The sequence below is a fragment of the Artibeus jamaicensis genome, unplaced genomic scaffold, assembly GCF_021234435.1.
Source record: "Artibeus jamaicensis isolate MK-2021 breed Jamaican fruit bat unplaced genomic scaffold, CSHL_Jam_final contig_233, whole genome shotgun sequence".
In the NCBI taxonomy this organism is placed as follows: Eukaryota; Metazoa; Chordata; class Mammalia; order Chiroptera; family Phyllostomidae; genus Artibeus; species Artibeus jamaicensis.
The window spans coordinates 8,953,821-8,972,751 of NW_026521486.1; the positions used below are offsets into that span (position 1 = coordinate 8,953,821).

The following is an 18,931-nucleotide window of genomic DNA, read 5'->3' on the forward strand; positions in this document are numbered from 1 at the left end:
GTTAAAGGAGTTCATCATCACCAAGCCCTTAGTATATGAAATGTTAAAGGGACTTATCTAATAAAAAGAAGATAAAAAAGTATGAACAGTAAAATGACAACAAACTCTCAGTTATTAGCAACCGCACCTAAAACAAAAACAAAAACGAACTAAGCAAACAGCTGGAATGGGAACAGAATCACAGAATGGACATCATGTGGAGGGTTCTCAGTAGGGGAGTGAGAGAAGGAGAGAGGAGGAGAGGTACAGAGAATAAGTAACATAAATAATAGGTAGAACATAGACAGGGGGAGGTTAAGAATAATATAGGAAATGTAGAAGCCACAGTACTTATATGTATGACCCATGGACATGAACTAAAGGGGGGAAAGTGGGTGGGAGGGGGTGTGCAGGGCAGAGGGGAATAGAGAGGGGAAATGGGACAACTGTAATAGCATAATCAATAAAATATATTAAAAATAAGTGATTATGAAAATTACTAGTGAGACACTTTATGTATGTTTTCATACTAACCTTTATAGTCTAGTGGGTCCTTTGTTCTCACCCCACATCATACACTGGACTCGCCACATTTCGAATTCTCTGTGGCCACATGGCTACTGGCCAGCATACTGAACAGTCCTGCTCCACGTGATCTTGGCCATCAGAGAGAGGAAGCCTTGTTGTGTCTGTGATTTTGTGCATCCGGATTGTAACCGTGGATTAAGAATATCTCTGCCTTCCTGCCCATCGCACTGACGTACTAATGTCTTCTTTTGTTGAGACACCGAGAAAGGGTGTGTGGGCTTCGCAACGCCCTGTCTTGGAACGTAGCCCTGAGCACTGACGGGAACACAGCAGCCTTTTGCTTTTGGTTGAAAGCGAGATTTTAGACCCAAGGGAGTGTGACTGACCTCCAGGTGACAACAACATGCATTTCATCGCCAATGCAGGGCCACTCGAAGCTCATGGTGGGCGGGGCTGGATCGGGACACACAGAATGACACAGGGAGGTCCCCTGAGACACCCATAGGTCCTCAGGCGCTAAGGAACCCGATAGCGAACCTTGTCAACCTCCATCGGTGCCCACACCCCTTCACCAGCCACTTGGGTGTGCAGTGTGGCGACCGAGATCCCCAGTTTGCTTTTAGTGTGGGGCGGGGGGCAGGTCATGGGCAGCACTGTTGGCCACCTGAGGTCACAGGAGTCCTCATGGGCAGGACAGATTTGCTGGCCACTTTGGAAGGTCTAACACTCTGGAAAAACCTCACGCTGTGGTGCTTGTGGTATCTTGGGGGTATCAGGGAACAGATGGGCCCCTCTCACTGAGACCCGTGCGTCTCCCTCATCTCAGTGATGTGTACACAACATCTGGGGGAAGGAACCGTCTTCTCAGAACTCTCTTCCCACTGACCGTGGTGGAGGGGTCTGCACCCCTCGGGGGGCACCCAGGAAGAACCCAGCTGCACCCAGAAGGGAGAGGAGAACAGAGCTGGCGGTTCCTGCACCCTGAGTAGCTTGGAGAGTCACGGGGCTTCCCTTGGCTGGGGGTAGGTTAGAGCAGTGGGGTGATAGGACGAGGTGAAGGCATTTGTGCACCAGAATTCCAGGTGGTGGAGGAGACGATGCTTCAGAGAAGTAGACCCTGGCCCAGGGAGCAGCGTGGGCTTGGAGGCTGGCAGGGAGGGAGCGGGTGGAGGAGCTGCCTGGGCAGGGAGTCGGGAAGGCTGAAGAGTCGGGAGATGGGGGAAAACCAGGCAGGTCAAGCGCCGCTGCCCCCCTGGAAGACAGTCTGAGTAGGGGAGAAGCAGGGACAGTGACCTCCCCACCTCTTCTGCTGGGGGTTCCAGCACTTTCTTAGGGATTTGAATCTCTGGCAAGGGGGTTTTCTGCCAGACTCCCAGTACTCTGAGTGGGTCACTGTGAGCCCCAACCCCAGTAGAGTGGGAGACTTCATTCACATGACACCCACTTCTTGGCTGAACAAACCAGAGCTCAGAAATGACACGAGGCACATAAGCCTCAGAGATGAGTCTCATATCTCCATTGCCTAGTTCATGCTTTTCTTTGTTTCCCTCCCAGACACGTCACAAAACAACACAACTCAAGCTGGACGACTCTCTCGTTTGTGCAGTGTATTTTTATTGGTGGCGTTTATCCGGGACTCCAAGGACACTCAGACACACAGAGAACGCTGTGAAAAGTGGAGGGAGCTCTTTCCTTACAGTGGCATTTGTGACAAAGTACGACAAAGACACGAGAGCGAAAGAAGCAGGAAACACCACGGCCTACGCGTGGGGTCGCAGGCACCCAAACCTCGAGGCCTTAAGACCGGCTGTGACCCCTGATGTTGACAGTGGGGCTCTTGCCCTCCACTTTTAAAATCTTTCCCAAATTTCCTGCACGTGTATAACAAATGTATGTGGAAGGAGGGGGAGTCCTCCTTTTCCTTCATGAAGTCGTTTTTTTTTATTTTAGGTATCCGAGTTCAGGGACTGTGAGTTTAGGGAAGCATTCGGGTAACAATGGGCCACGCTTTTGGCACACACATACTCATTTCACCCTCGAGTACGCCGAGAAGGCTTCAACGATCGAAGGGTTCCTGCAGGGGGAGGGTGTACAGTGCACCAGGAGTCACAGTTCAGCTTCCAGCTCCTCGCTCAGACCACAGAGCGTGGAGATCCCAGCAACCAGGGCAGACAAAGGCACATGACCCAGCCCTAACCAATCAGAGTGGGACTGCGACATTGCCCCGCCCCCTTTCAGGTGGGAGGGGCACACCCTGGAGTGCTGGGGCCATCAGCCTGCACCTGGGGGATGCTGTCTGGGAAATGGAGAGACAGGAGCCTGGTGACATCATTTTTATCCTCTGGCTCCAGACACAGCTGAAGCCCTGTTGTACCCCTTAGGTCTTTCATCACGTGAGGCAATAAATTCTACCTAGGCCCGGTGACTAGATTTTGATAACGTGGTGACGAATAGACGTCTAATGCAAAGACTACGTGTACAGTCAAGAGAATGTTTCACAGCCTAAGACGCAGTGTTCAGGGAAACAGAGTGGGGACCCAATGGCAGCAGGTGTTGCTCGTGAACGCAGCGTGCGGGGAAGTAGCCGGTCTGCAGGCAAAGGAGTGGGGGAGAGTGAGGGGACCCAGGGGCTGGGGACAGACACCTGTTTCGTCGTCCTGCAGCCCCATGCAGGGCGCCTGGGGCAGCCAATCACAGCCCCTTGAGCCTGTCAGTGGGTTCACACCAACCTGCCAGAAGCACAGGAAGAAAACTCTATGCCAAGCACCCATCGCTGTCACCCTTGGAAGGCGCATGATTTCCACCCCTTTTTTCCTTTCCCAAATTTCAAACAATTGTATTTCATGTCAGTGCATTGTGTCAAGCAAGTAGCTAAAACATAAACAGCAACACAAAACAAAGCGAGACTAAGAAAATACATCGCCTTATATAAGAGATAAGTAAAACATTTAAATAAAAGTGAGGCAAAAACCAAAAAAGCACATATTTCTAAGATTTGACGTCCAAAGGACTTCCCAGATCTTGGGTCTTGGGGTCCACAGGGGTGGAGAGGGTCCGAGACCTGATCTTTTGTGTAAACCGAGGAGGAAGAGAGCAGAGAAGCACAGCAGTGAGTCCAAGAAGGAACCACACCTTAACCACAACAGTCCTGCCCCCCGGGGCCACCTGGACGTGGAGGCGCCGCTGCCCTCCCAGAGGCACTGCTTGGCCCGACTCGGGCCCCCAGGGTGGGCGATGTTGTAATGACCCTCGGACCCGGCCTCCGCATGGTGCCCAAAAGCTGTTTACAGACATGCGGAGAAAGCAGTGACTGTGACCCCTGGCCTGATAATTCAAAGCATTCAGCATCCTGTGTTGGTCACCTGCACCAGCAGAAAAGCTGTCCCTCTGTGGATGGAAATGCCCCCCTTTCTCGGACACACCCCTGCCTTTACTCTCATACGCACCCCTGCAGTGTGTTATTTGGGCCTCTGCCTGAATCCACGATGGCATAGCAGGCCTTCTTTGTGATCTCCAGTCAACAGTTGTTTCCCACTCACTTCGAAAGGCCTATTATTTTCCAGGTGACACCCTCCATGTCTGGGACCCCACTGTCCTGCCATCAGCACTCAGTATGGAGCCCAGAATGAAACGGTGGTGCGGACTGACTGTGGGACTCAGGGAAGGGGACCGAAGGGGCAAGGTGCCTGAGACAGCGCCCCTGCCCGCCCTGGCCATCATCACCCAGGAATGGGCAGTGGGTCGGAGGGGCAGTGGAGGGCACAGAAGGACCTTCACAGCACTTCCTAGGTGACAGTGCCCTGGGGACCCAGCAGGCCTCCCAGCTAGTGAGTCTGCAGGCCTCTCCTCTGCCAACCTTGCCCACCTCACCCTGTCCCCCTTATTCCAACAGCGGCCCCGGGGCTTCGCCTACCTTTGTCCTTATTTTTCGACTGGAGTATTTTTTCCCAATACCGTTGCCATTCCTGCAAGAAACAGAAAGAGCCATCAAGGACAGCTCTTGGGGCCCCAGGGCCCCACGGCAGGTAGATCCGAACGAGCCCTGAAGTCAGGCTCCCCAGCTCGACATCCTGACTCTACCCAACCTGGCTGGGGGCCTGGCCAGGTCGCCTAAGCTCCCTGGTCCTGGTCACCCAGGCTCCGTGACAGAGCACCGAAGGCTGGGAGACTTCTACAGTGGGAAGGTATTTTCTGACGGTTCCAGAGGCTGCAGGGCCCAGATCAAGGGGCCGGCCAGTATGGTCCCTGGTCAGGACTCCCTTCAAGGACACCAGCTTGCGGGTGTCCCCCTTCTTGCTGTGGCCTCACATGGCCTTTCAGTTGGGCTGGCACTGGATTAATGAGACCCCTCATGTGCTTCTCTCTTCTCCCATAAGGACACTGGTCCCATAGGGTTATGGCCCACCCATATGTCCTCATTCCACTCCAATTACCTCCCCAAAGTGTCATCTCCAAATAGTCACACTGGGGAGTAGAGCTTCAGCATAGGAATATCATGGGGACACAGTTCAGTCCCTGACACTCCCTGTGGCTCAGTGTCGTCTTCTGTGCCACTGGGAAGACCCTCTCCCCAGTGCAGGCAGCTCAGAGAACATCAAGGGAGATACAGAAGCACGACCAGGTCGGTTGGGACCAGCCCTTCTTCTCCAAGAGCCCCACGACCTCAGGACCACACAAACTTCACTCACACAATGGCTTCCTCAACACCCTTCCCATAACTCCTGGGGTGCCCAGGCACTCCAGCTCCACATCCCCACCCCCAGCACCCCCCACCCCCAGGGAAGCCACAGCCTTACCTTTTGCTTCAGGTGCTCATAGATCTTGGTGAGTTTAGTCAGCTCTGTCTCCACATCGCGGGCCTTGGCCCTCAGCTCTTCTGCCAACTCTGTGGTTCCCTCCTCCAGGTCCTTCTTGTTCTTCATGACGGCCATCAAGTCTATGCCAAGGGCGAAGAAGGCCATCCCACTTTTCTGCAAGCGAGTAGTATGCTTCATCACCATCGTCGTACCTCCAAAGGCCTTCTGCACCTGCTTTTGGGTTTTGGACGAGACTTGGCCAGCGTTCAGGAGACGCTTGGCAGCTGCAGCCAGGCGTGGGTGGTTCTTGGCTATCTGAAAGGCAAGGACATTCTTCTCGATGTTCCTGACATTTGTTCCAAACTTAATGGCAGATTTTGCAACATTCGTGGCCAAGTGGTGCTCAGAGTCAGGCACTTGGATGTTGGCCTGAGCTTTGATTTCTTTCTTGCGAAGGTATTCCAAGATGTCGGTGATGGTGCTGGCGGCCCCAGCTGCTGTCCCAAAACCTGTAGCAGCAGCAGAAAGCATCAGGCTCCCTCCAGCTGTTGCTGGAGCGAGGACCAAACCCAGGATGCCCATGACATCGGCGACGACAGAGACAGTGTTGGACACCATGCTGACCTTGGTGAATGTTTTGTGGGCTTTATCCATTTCGTCTGCAAGGGCGTGGAAGTTAGTGATGGCCGCTTCTAGTTCCTCTTTAAAGATGGGAAACTCTTTCAAAAATTGTCTTTCTTCATCAGACAGATCTCTACCTTCTTGCTCCACATCTTCGCCCAGAAGAATGTCATCGTTGTCCCTGTGGACGAGGGAATTAAGGAGTTGACTTCAGTCTCCCCTATGGGAAGCCAGATTCGTAGGCCCAAGTGCTGTTCACATGTTCTTGCCACCCCAGCTCTGAATCCCCCCTGCACTTCCCTGACCCCTCTGCTACCTCCAACCTGACTGTAAACAGTCCGAGAGGTCGTTGGGGGCCGCTGCCTCCGTGAAGAGAAGAAACACGCAACAGGGGCATCCGGAGGGACACATGGGACACGCACAGCCTTGGCCAATGAGATGGACAAGGGACAATGGTCCTCACGGACATTTGCTGTTCAGAGAGACTCAGCAACAGGTCCCACAAGAGGCAGCGGGGAAATGCCGAGACGCTATTCAAGAGCAGGGACCTGGGACTAAAGGAGGGAGAGGTGTGGCCCACAACGTAGGAGAAAGAGGATCCCAGGTGTTGGGCAGAGTTGGGAGTTCTGAGTATGTACAGGTGAGTCGGAGGAGGGCGGCTCCATAGTGTAGAGTGCATCCTCCACTTCCACGGCCTTGACTTTGGCTCCCATGTGAGTCTTTGCTCCTATCAGGAGTGGTACCCCGAGAGGGCCCAGAGAAATATGATCACTAATGTTCTGAATGTTCTCCTTGGCACTTGGCAAGCTTTCCTCGGCCCCTCAAGTAGACTGGATTGGTCTTAATGGAAAAAGCCAGGGACCGTGGGGCTCAGGTCCTTCCTCCCCTAATATGTCACAGTAGGAAGTATGAAGGGACCATTGTCAGCCTGGCCGAGTGTGTCTTTCACAGGAGAGCAGTAACCACGAAGAGCAAAGCCTACGCCTTCGGACACTTTCCCCCTATATTTTCTTCAGGGTGAGATCGGGAGGCTGGTGGGGACAGGTTCCCTGGCTCAGAGAGGAGTGTCAGAGCTGAAATGAACCCCGGAGAGGATCTGAGCTGCCTGCTTTCATTTTGGGGGGAGAGAATGGAAGCCCACAGACTTGGGGCTTTGAATGGGGCACCGGCCCCGGGACCAGGAGTATGTCCACTGCTCAGGAATCCCTCCCTGGGGCAGATATATGTAGACATACCCTTTAGTACCTCTCTCTGCGCACACACACACACTTCCTCTATGGAAAAGGTTGAAAACGAAATCTGCCACCAAGAAACCCTTTAGCATGAGTGAATGAATTAATGAATGACTATAAGCCCATAATCAATTAATCAGCTGCTGTAAATCGATTTGCCAAGCAGAAGGTTGCTGGGGATTGCAGTGGGGAAGGGGGCGGGTCATTGGGTGATGAGGAAGAGCCCGCTTCAGAACCCGGACCTCGGCAGGTGCCACCACCCAGCCTACCCTCAGCTCTGCTTTTCCCAGGTGTGCAGGGACCAAGAAACAACAACTGATATGGATTTGCAAGTATGCACAACACCACGCTGCACGAATTCTCGGGTTTTGTCTTTAACGTGGTGAGGGCAAAGGCGAGCTCGGCTTCCTGTGTTTACACCAAAGGCCTCCAGTGCAGATGCTCGGGCCCCAGTCCATCCTGCACCACATCCAGTGACCTAGGGTCACATTGCAGCCAGGTTCCACAAGCCAAACACACACCTAAATCACTCTGAGAACCCTTCCCAACTGTCACGTTGTGCTGGAGGCTGGTGACGCTACGTCTGCTGACCCACAGAGAACTGGGCTTCATTCGCGAACGCAGCAACAAGGCCACGCGGTTTTCTTGGCGACTCGTGGGCCAGGAAGACTGACTTCCTGCTTCATGTGCCTCACAGAATTAACCCCCCGACTCCCTGCAGTGGGACAAGTTATATTCTTAGGGTCAGTCCCGTTGCTCAACGTCATGCACCTGATTAGATCTTGACGTGCTCTCCAAAATATCTAGTTTACCTGGTGGAGTATTTTTCCCCCAGAAGAATATGCCTTCCTAAGTGGGGGACAGGCTCGAGTCGAGAGTGACACCTTCGGAACACATGAGTTGCACATGATCATACTACCAGAGCATTTCTGCAGATGCAGCCCTTCCCCAGGGACAGAACCCTCTGAATCACCTCTGCAAACCAACACCAGCCTTGCATTCTTACCACAAATCCTCGTATATTTTGTCCATGGGAGAGTCAGAGGCGTCCCCAGCAGTCCAATCCTGGGGAGTCCAACCCATGTTTCTGGTTGGAAACATGAAAACAAGGTCACTGCAGGAATCACGAAACCTTACAAAATTCAGTTGTGCAGAGACTGAGTAGATATGGGGAATCAGAACGATTGAGAAAATCTCTGATGTGTTAAATATTTGCAAACTATCGTTTTCACGTTTCATCCCGAGGTGCAGCTGGCACACAGGCTGGCATCTGCACGGCGTCTGTGAATGCTGACACGTGGGAACCCTGACGGGGTCCACCCTGACCGAGGTGCAGACCAGAAGGTCCTGTGACTGCTCTCAGTCCCCACGCTCCCCGCCCCAAGGAAGCCCTGATCCTGGCTTCTGTAGCCCCTGATCAGTCCGCCTGTTCTTGAACTTCGTATGAATGTCTCTAAAATGGTTGCTATGCAGTATTTCATCATATAAATACACTATCATTTGTTTACCTATTCTTCTATCAGTTGATAATGTTTGGGTTCTTTCTAGCCTGTGACCATCCTAAACAAATTGATTATAAATGACTAAAAGATCATCTTCACGAGACCAGGAACAATTTTTTTCATCTAAAGATTTTCTGGTCTTTTTTTTCTTGCCGTTCAAGCACAATTGTCTCCATTCCCACCCTGTTCCCCCGACCTCAGCCATCCCCACCTCCACCGCTGATCCCACCCCAAGGCAACAATTTATAAGGCCCTAAGTCCAGCCTATATTCCCAGACCATATGAGTGTGGCCCCGTCCGAGCCTACTGCTGGGGCCCCGAAACACATCCCAGAGTCCTCTCGCCAAGTGGGACCGTCTGGGGGCCAGGGAAGGGGGCGGTGCCGCCTCTGTGTGGAGGGGGACGTTGTGATGCGTCGACTAGTGATAGACTGCACACAGGCGCCATCCATTTGTGGAGCAGTGTGTTCACACAGCCAACCCACTCGTGGGCGGGCCCTTTCATGTAAGCCCTAAGGTGCCCCATGGGCTGGAGTCCCTGATTCACTCCTGTGTGAAGTCCATCGCTCGGGCTGGAAAACAGACTCCAGGTTTGCAAGAGAGCAAACAGGCAGACCTGTCAGGAAGCTGTCTCAGTGGTCAGAGTGAGAGGCCGCTGCCTGCACCCGGTGGGTAGGAGTTACAAGAACAGCGGGGCTGGAAGAAGTCCACAGGGCCTGTCAGCGCCTGTGGGATGGGGGAGCACGTGAGGTCAAGGGCGACCCTGGGACGCATCAGATCTCTGCCTGCCTCAGCAGCTGGGATCCTTCGACAGAGAGGATCCCAGCTGCTGAGACGGGCAGGACGTGTTCTGGGCAGGTACAGAGCTCAGTTCGAGGGGGGGTTCTGCTTTGAGATAGCCGATTACATGTCCAGAGTCGTGGAGTCGGCAGTGGACAGGTGGGCCTGGCCCTGGCTGGGAGATTACATCTGGGAGCCGTCCGTGTATGTAGTTCAAGCCACAGCACTGCGTGTGAGCCCTTGGGACACAGCAATAAAGGCCAAGAGGGGGCCAGGTCGGAGCCCTGGACACTCCAGCAGTGAAGCCAGGACAGAGAGGACAGGCAGCTGCTGGAATGCTTGTGTGTGGCGCCATGTTTCTGTGTGTCCTCGTATGTGTCCTTGTGTTTTCAAGTGTCCTGGGTCCTTCTGCTTTCTGTCCTTCCTCACTGAGACTTACTGGATTCTGTGTTGACCTCCATTAAAAAGGCGAGGATGGAGGAGCCCTGGCCTCAGCAGACCTGAGGTGTCTCTGGTCGCAGTGTTCAAAAGCACGCCCCTGCCCTTTCCCACACTGGGAAGGACAGGGCGTCTCGCTGACGTCTCACGGGCTGGAGGAGGAGCCGGCCACCGAGTCAGTGTGGAGGCAGCTTGGTCAAGTGGATCAGGGCTCTTCTCCATCACTTACCAGTTCTGTGGCTTCTAGAAAACTCTCTCAGTTTCCCTTCACTTACCTAAGAAGTAACTGCTAAAGTGCCTACCTCCATAAAAATTATGGGACAGCGTTTTCTGCATTTCTCAGAATTATAAACGGGGTAAAGATCCTCTGTCCAAAGGAAAAGACTCATAGGTTGTGTCAGAAAGTGAAATCCAGCTACACGCACTTCTGACGAGAGACAGGTGGGAAGCAGAGATTCAGAAAGTGGCAGCTGCAGCGAGAGCCCCGTCCCAGCAGCGGGGAGCTGCCTGTGTCTGGCCAAGGGCGGCGCAAGGAGCCCTTGTGACAGGACTGTCCTGGGCAGCGGTGCGAGGGTGATGGCAGGGAGCTCCTTGGTCGGAACCGGTCCCCTCCCTGCTGACCTCTGTGGATGTGACAGGACACAGTGGAACTGATGGAGGGACGAGCAGTTACTTGCTGTGAGACCTCCCATTTTATTTACTTATTTTTAGAGAAACAGGAAGGGAGGGAGAAAGAAAGAGAAACATCAATGTGTGGTTGCCTCTCTTGCACCCCCTACTGGGGACCTGGGCCACAAACCAGGCACAAGCCCTGGGCTGGGAATCGGGCCAACAGCCCTTTGCTTCACAGGCCACCACTGAATCCACTGAGCTACACCTGCCAAGGCTGAGGGCTCCTATTGCTGACGGTCCCTGTGTGCCTGCTTGGGGGGCTTTAGTCCCTGGCGATCTGCAAGGGCTCCTCCCCCACAAACAACTCAACCCCCCCCCCCCCCCCGCCCCGACACACACACAGTCTAAGCAAGAAAAGGTGGCTTCGTCTGAAATCACCCTGGGGCTTGGCTTTGCACTGCCAAGCCCCGCCACCCAGCCTGTCCTCCAAAGACAGCAGCCCTCAGCCTCTCTGCAGAGAACGTCTAGGGAAATGCCCGAGGCCTGGAAATCTCCCACACGCTGGGGGCCAGGCCCTCCGCCTCCAGGGCCCTCGGTCCCTGGCCATGGTGGCCAGGGGAGATGCCACTTGGTGGGTCACACCATACTCTTAATCAGGTTTCCATTTAAATTTCAAGTGGCCTATGAGGCAGAGATTTTTGTCCTGATGGGGCAGTAAAAAATGTGAACTTTAGACCTTTTGCAGGCTCACAAAGTTAGTCCCTGGCAGGATGGGAATTTGAACCCCTGGCCAGCCCTGACAACAGCTCCCCTTCTGTAGCCGACCTCTGGGGCACATCGCCCTCCAGGGGCCTGAAAGCAGCCCCCCCCCCCCCCCCGTCCTGTGCAGTGTCCTACCTGTTCTAACTGCAGCCTCAGGTCCAGAACCAGAGGAAGGGTCCACGTGTTCTGTCTTTGCCTCTCCGGGAGCCTCTGGTCCGGCACGAAGGAGGCTGAGCAGCGGCCTGCAGGGGACAAAGGAAAGTGGGGAGTCTCCAGCCGGTGTGGCTGCCCAGGGCCAAGTCCCCAGCTCTGCTGCTCTGCTCTGAGCAGCAATATATACTGTGTGGGACCACACGGCAGGCACCACCTCTTCTGAGAAAACAGAGCTTTCCAAGAAAGGCCTTCTATGTTCACTTTCGTTTTTGCTTCTTTGTCCAGCAGATATTGGAGGAAGTGGGTGGAGAGACCAGTCAGAGGGCTGTGAGGGACAGGTGGTCACTCATCACGCAAGGACCATAGGGTGAGCAGGACACTTGGCGCCTCAGCCTGGATTCCCCGTCTGTGAAATGCGTATTAAAGCAGCTCTGGTGGCAGAGAGCTGTGGCGAGGAGCCGTGAGCCAACCGCGCAGCACCCTGTGTGCGTCCAGCACCCAGCAACCCCGCCGTGGGCAGCTGTGAGGACCGTCGTCCCACATCTGTCCTACCCTCGGAGGTGGCGATGCTAAAGCTCGATGCCTCTTGTCTGAACTGTGAAATGCAAAACACTCTGAAAGCAGAAACTTCGTTTGCATGCTCATCGAGTGGTGAAACTTGACCTGGAAAGGAGCCGTTGAAGGTCGGACATATGCCACTTACTTTGAGTGTTCATGGTCTCTCTGCAGAAATACTGACCGTGTTCGGTGGAGCGGCCACTCAGGTGCCCGCAGTGCGCAGTGTCGGCACCTGTCCAAAGGTCCCTGAAGTCGGAGTCTCCCAAACACCTCTGGCCCCCTGATCTGAGAGACACCGCTATGGTCCCTACGCACCCAGTTTGCAGACCAGGAGTCTGAGACCTCAGGGTGGGCGGTGACTGGCCAGTGTCCCTGCAGCTGAGGAATGGCAGAGCCTGGTCTGGAGTCCGTGTCTGCGGGCATGAGCCGATCGCACAGTCGGGGGCTGACACTTTCGTGTGTGTGCAAGCAGGGACCATGTGCCATGTGGTTTGCTCAGAGTTACCTGCCTCTGAGAACATGGGAACATGAGAACAAGTCCCATGTTCTCTCTGGCCTGACGTGACCTGAGGCCACACAGGGGCTGTTGCTGTGCAAGAGGCATGAGCCACTCAGCTGGTCTTGGCTCTGCAGGGGGCCGGGCACTGTGAGCAGGACCAACAGGCTGGTGGGCCACAGAGCTGGGATTCACAGGGGCCTCTCCGGAGCTGGCATTGGGCCTCCCACACTTGAGGATGCTCTGAACAGAGGCTGTCCTCCCGGTGGAGTTGGCCAGCCAGGCAGCCACGCCATCCGGGCCTCCCTTGCTGGTCTCCCTCATCCTGGGAGCCTCAGGGACCAGGACGGCCTCCAGGTCTCCAGAGCTGCCCCTGTCCTCGGTGGAGAAGGAAATGGGAGCGTGGACCCCGAGGCAGGAGCCGCGGGGAGAGCCAGCACAGGCAGCCACGGCCCCAGGCATGCAGCCAGAGGGGAAAGGATCCCCTCCCACCTTCACATTCCCGACCATTCTGTGCAGGAAGGGTGGGCTCCTCCAAGCCCAGATGAGGTCCAGATGGTTTTTCGCTGAAGACTTTCCCAGAGAATCTTGGGGGCCCAGGGCAGCATGGGCTGGGACAGAGCTCCCCCCCAGTATCGGGGGACCAGGCTGTCCCTTGGCTGCCCTGCAGGGTCCTAAGTAAATCCCTCCTGCCCCGGGGCCTGCGTTTCTCCATCTGTAGTGGGTTAACTGGTGACCCCAAAATGACGCATCCGCATCCTCCCCCCAGCACCTGTGAATGCGAACTTGTCTGGAAATAGGCTCTTGGCTGATGTCATCACACTAAGGATCTCAAGATGAGGTCATCCAGGATTCAGGGTGCCCCTAAATACAAGGACAGAGTCCTTAGAAGAGACAGAAGAGCAGACACAGAGACTCATGGGGCGGGAGGCGGCCACGTGAAGTCGGAGGTGGAGACTGGAGTGGCGCAGCCACAGGCCCGGGGCACGTTCCCCCAAGGCCTGCAGCTCAGCCAGCAGCAGAATGGGACGCTAGACCCTCGGGGAGCAGCGCTAAGTGTGTTGCATCCTCATATGCTACGCACTTTACAGTTTCCAAAGCACTTCTCCATCCCTTATCCACCTGGTTCCCACCAGTGGGCACTTCCTTATTCAACAAGTATTTGTCAAGCACCTCCTGCTGAAGGTGTTTGGGGGACCAACCGAAAGAGCCCAGGCTTGCAAAGGACGCAGAGCCAGCCCAGCGCCCTTTGGACGTCCTTTGGGGGGAGGACGCGTGCTCAGGGTGTGGCGCCGAGGTGGCTGGCGCAGCTCTGATTGTCAGCATGAACTTGGCCGCGTACCAGGCCGGCCTGCTCTCATGGGCCTCCCAGTCCATCAGTTTCACACTCATTGTATAACAGGGTCAAAATCTAGCCATTTCAGCTCAGTTTTTTTTAAGTGGTTTCTTTTTAAACACGTGGTTTCTTTCTCAGCTATAACTGAAACCAAGAGCGTGTTCACACACTGAGGGCTCACTCTGAGCCAGGCGCACTTTCAGGTATTCTTCCTCCCCACACACCAGACCTTCCGAGGCAAGTGCTGTTATGACTGCCGTGCGGTGGAGGAGGAAACTGAGAAAGGAGAGGTCCGGTGGCCTGCTCGAAGTCGCACCGCTGACCACAAAGACTCAAACCTGCCGTACTGCCCGCTGTTGACAGCAACCCCACTGCTATCTGTGTGGGGTGGGGTGGGCTTAGAGGGGTCTTTCCTGCTCAGGGGTCAGTACATCGGGTGCCCCTCCCCGCCCCGGGCACCACCGCGCTGTCTGCTCCTCAAGACGGGGCCTGGTGCATGTGTGGGAGGGAGGGGAGGACGTGGGCTGAGGCCTTGGACTGAGCCCGCTGAGTAACACAGCATTTTTTAAATGTGCACCAATTATTCAGTTTGCAACGACAATGCTGAATATTGCCTCAGAGGTGAACGAAGTGAGTCCGTGACCCGCCGAAGGAGGGGCTGGCAGGGTGGAGAGGAGACCCCTCCAGGTCCACGTGGCCCGGGAGAGGCTGACGGGGCAGTTGGGCCAAACTGCCCTCACCCCACTCTGGCTGCCAAAGTCAAAACCTAGAGGGCTGCTCCCACAGCCTGGAGCAGAAATCCTGGGACAGCCAGGCCCCCATTCTGAGATGCCCCCTCCCCCCAGTCCAAAAGAGGATGTCCAAGAGTCCCCAGAGAAGCAAACGCTGGTGGCCACATGAGCTGGCCCAACTGTTTCCCTTTGGCTTCTCCATGCTGGGCCGTTGAGACTAATTTTAACTGACCCTGCGGAGCCATCCCTGATGGCCAGGAAACCCTCCCTCAACCCCACCCCAGGCCACAGCCACAGCCACAGCCAGGCCTCAGGGCTTCCTGAAGAGCTGCCCAAATTCCGAAGTTCAAAGTCATTCCTGAGCCGCGTTCCAACCTCATCCATGATCAGCGTGGGTCATGAATACCTCTGACCCGGCCAAATTGATCTTCGCAGGTTTTCCTTTGCAGGTGAATATTCCGTGTACATTCTTGTCGCCCTAACTCTCCAACCGTTTTCCAAGTTCCAACGACCCATTGTTGATAATGCCTTTCTGATCATCACAGACCCGGACTCACAGGAGTGATCACCCTCCCCGGGCTCCTTTCGCCTGTCCCCGCCCCCAGATGAACTCACCTGGGGAATGACAACCCGAAGAGATAGAACAAGTACTGAGTGTGCACCACATGCTCTGTGGGATCTAAAGACGTCATTTGCGTGGACATTTTATTCCCCTTTCTCACATGTCCAGGAGATTATAAAATCTTTCATTCACACTCATCAACTGTTTCTCAATGTTTGCCTGCCGGGTATGCAGGGACCCAAGGTCTTCGAGGTCCCTGGGGATGGAGCTGGGTCCCTGAATCACTGTGTGGAGCAGAGCCCTGCCCCAGCCTGCGTTGGACTGTGAGGCACACGTAACCAGACCTGTGAAGTCACTGGTAAGGACTAGTAAGCCGCCCGAGATTTGGGGGATTGCTCGTCACAGCAGCTAGTGCTTCACCTCATATACGGACGTATCTGTTTGCACTTCAGCCCTCACCCAGGCCTAGAACGTGGGAAGGAGTCCTTATTATTTAATCCCACTTTCTGTTCGGCTCCCTCCCCACAACCTCCAAATGCCAGCAGCACCTGATGGTGTCTCGGGGTTTCCTTCTCCATCTCCAACTTCCCCTTTCCAGTTCTCAGTGTGGGGTGCTCTCCAGGGTCCCTCTCTTCTTCTTGATGTCCCCTCCTAGGTGACTTCTGCTCCTCCCTCTACACTAACCCAGTCTCTGGCCCTGTGCGGATGGGGTAAACGGAGGCTTCTCCAAATTGCCAGATAAAATCCGAGGTGTTCTGTGCCTCAACTCTGCATGCGGGCCAGTTCTCTCTTGGGAGAATCAGGTCAGCGAGTTGGATAACACCCAGTCCCACTAATGCAAACACCAGGAGTCTCTCCAGTGGACCAGATGGGTTTGGAGAACGAAAGTCCTCTGTGCCATGATGATTTGAGGCACATGAGAGGAAGCCCAGCTGCAGCCTGGCCATGGGTCCCTGCTCCCCCTTTTGTCCCTGCTCCCGCTGTCCCCTCCCAGGGAGCACAGAGTTGCTGGCCTCCTCCCTGGAGGGGCTTTTGGCAGCCAAGACGGGAAGGGAGGAGGGGGGCAGTGGTGCAGGGACAGGGAAGGGAACGCTCCTACGGATGCTGAAGGAGAAGACGAGAGAAGAGGGGGCAGGGGGGCAGGTGGACGCTGCCCCCCTGCTCCCCCCAGAACGGGGCTCCTGTCTGTGCCCCGCACACCAGAGGTACCCACACCCTGCGCCATCTAGGTGCCCACGCAGGGGTGCCCACCTTGGGGAAAGCAGAGGTGTGGCCTCCCTTGGGACAGCCGGGGAGTGGCCCTCCTGCTGGTGGCAGGGGCCCTCTGAGCACTAGGGCTGGGCTGGGGAGGGCGTCAAAGCCAGAGAAACGCGGCCACTCCCCTGGCCGCCTTGCCAGAGGACGGCGCAAGCCTCTGACACACACGTGCGTCTTTTCGCCTGCCAGACAGGGGTCCTGCACACACTCCAGACGCTTCTGTTCCAAGGGAGACCTGTCCCCTCCTGCCTTTGTAAATGGCGCCACTGTCCTCAGCCGGCACTCACTCCCCTCTCCCCAGCAGAGCCCCTCCCCCCTCCCTATGCCCTGCCCCCACCCCAGATGTGGGCACCACAGCAGCTCCTAGAGGTCTCCCTTCCCCCAACAGAACAAAACATCTGGGCAGAGGTTGCCTCTGAGAGGCAGTGAGGGCGGGAGTCCAGCCAGAGGGGCGCGTGGGAACTTTCTGGGGTGATGACAATGTCCTGTATCCTGGTAGGAGGTTTGGCTTACTCACGAGCATGAGTTGGCCAAGTACATGCATTGCATCAGATGGAAATTCGGCACCTCAATAAAAATGCACGCTGAGGTATTTAGGGGGAACTGCTCAGACAGAGCCCACAATGTCCTGTGAAATGCCACAGCAACGGAGAAACATCGATGGCTGCGTGGAAGGTGGGCAGGAATGTGGTAACGCTATTAAAATGTCCGTGGTAGAGTTTAAGGAGTGCGGGTATGCGGCGTTCCCTGCACAACTCCCGGCGTTGCTGCGTGTGCGAAAATGTGTACAACGCACTGTCGGACAGGGAGCTCTCCCGCCTGCAGACGTGTCCCCTCCGTTACGCAGCCCCCTCTGCACCTAGGGTGGCGGATCTAGAACATAGAACAGCAAACCAGACCGCGGCCCATCCCTGCATGAAACCCCTCCGCGGATCCTGGGAACCTTAACTCCCGCCGCTCTCCGGGGTCGGCCGCATCTCCCACCGCTCCCTCCGCAGCTCCATCCACCAGCGAGGCTCCGAACTAGGAGTGCTTCGCTGCATGGATCGTGCTTTTCTCAACTCCGCTGCTGGAATTTCTAGTTTACACTCAATGTACTGTCTTCCCCTTTCCTTCTAAGTAATGGAACTTTCCTCTCTTTTCAGTTTTCATTTAATTTTTTGAATTTATTTATTTTAATTAAGGTAACATTGGTTAATAACATTATATAAGTTTTAGGTCTGTAGCATTTTGATTTGATATCTGTATACATTACTGTGTACTCACCACCAAAAGTCTTGTTTCCATCCATCACCATATAATTGACACACCTTTTACCCACTTTACGCTCCTCCCACCCTCTTCCCCTCTTTTAACCACCATCTGTTGTCTGTATCGGAGAGTTTGTTTTTGTTGTTTTGTTTAGGACTCCCAGTTTTTACCTGGAGATATGGCTGTGTGATAATAAACACTACATTTCACAGCTGCCCCTGGAAAAAGGTGTGGCCATGTGATGTGCCCTGAGAGGAAGTATTGCTTACAACTTGCCGAAGTGTCCCTGAAGATAGAGGGCACAACCTTCTTCACTCTTCTTGCCTTCCTGCTGGTTGGAAGAATGGCACGATGGCTGGAGCTCAAGCAGCCATTTTGGGTCAAGAGTTGAAGGCCATGTGTGTAATATGCCAAAGCACTAGTTAGTTGAGGCTGGGTCCCTGACGTTGTGGGTACCAGACCAATCCTGGACCACTACCTCTGGACCTCTATATGGGAGAGAAATAAATATTCTCCTGTGGAAGTCATGTTGTTTGGATTTTCTGTCACCCGCAACCAAACTAGTCCTAACACATCAACTTCCACATCCTTAAAACGTGTTGGTCCTTGTGTTTGGAATATCCTTTCCTCGCTTTGTTCCTAACAAACCTTTATTGATCCCTCAAGGTCCTGTCCAGGCATTACCTGCTCGGTTACATGTTCCTTGGTGGAACTAATCATTTCTTCTTTTACGACTCCTTTGCCCCTGATGTCACACTGAGCAACTGCTGAGCACTCACTGTGCCGGGCACCACGCTGGGTCCTGTACATGCTCCCCCCCTTCTAATCCTCATGACCACAGTTGAGACAGTAATTATTTTCCAAGCTGCCCTTTTCCAGAGAGAAAGACCCAAGCCTTGGAAAGTTGTAGTGCTTTCCCTGGATCACAAAAATAGCAGGTAGTTAGCCAAGCATCTAACCCACGTGTCTGGCCCCAGAGCCTTTAACCCTGTCCTGGACTGCCGGTCCCGTCACAGACTGCTGCCAGCATCTGTGTATAAACCCTTCCCTCCCGTCACTCCCCAAGCCCAGGGGCTGCGTCCTGCTCACCGTGGTGACCCAGGCCCCAGCACAGCACCTCAAACCGGTTCTGGTCCAGGAGGACCTTCCCAGGAGGTCTCACCTCCCATAGCACCCCTGTCCCCACATGTCCCCTGCATCCTTCCGGCTATTGTGCACACCGTTTGTTACCTCTGCTTATAAGGCCCTGCAGAACGCTCCCACGTACTTTTAGATCCAGCCGATTGCCCCTCTGCGGCAGGTCTTCTCCCTGTAGACCTCGGTGCCTTCTCACCCTCC

The 18,931-nt window shown here is 54.8% G+C and overlaps 1 protein-coding gene across 1 annotated transcript; it reads right to left on the reverse strand.

Annotated features, from left to right (window-relative positions):
* Nucleotides 1-2,101: 2,101 nt before the first annotated feature.
* APOL6 (apolipoprotein L6) lies at nt 2,102-11,938 on the reverse strand. The gene is made up of 5 exons (XM_037160534.2): nt 11,385-11,938; nt 8,163-8,243; nt 5,304-6,105; nt 4,421-4,472; nt 2,102-3,573 (listed from the first exon to the last, which is right to left on the reverse strand). The coding sequence occupies exons 2-5, from the start codon at nt 8,237-8,239 to the stop codon at nt 3,284-3,286; spliced, it is 1,221 nt and encodes a 406-aa protein (XP_037016429.2). The 5' UTR covers nt 8,240-8,243; nt 11,385-11,938; the 3' UTR covers nt 2,102-3,283.
* Between the last annotated feature and the right edge of the window lie 6,993 nt (nt 11,939-18,931).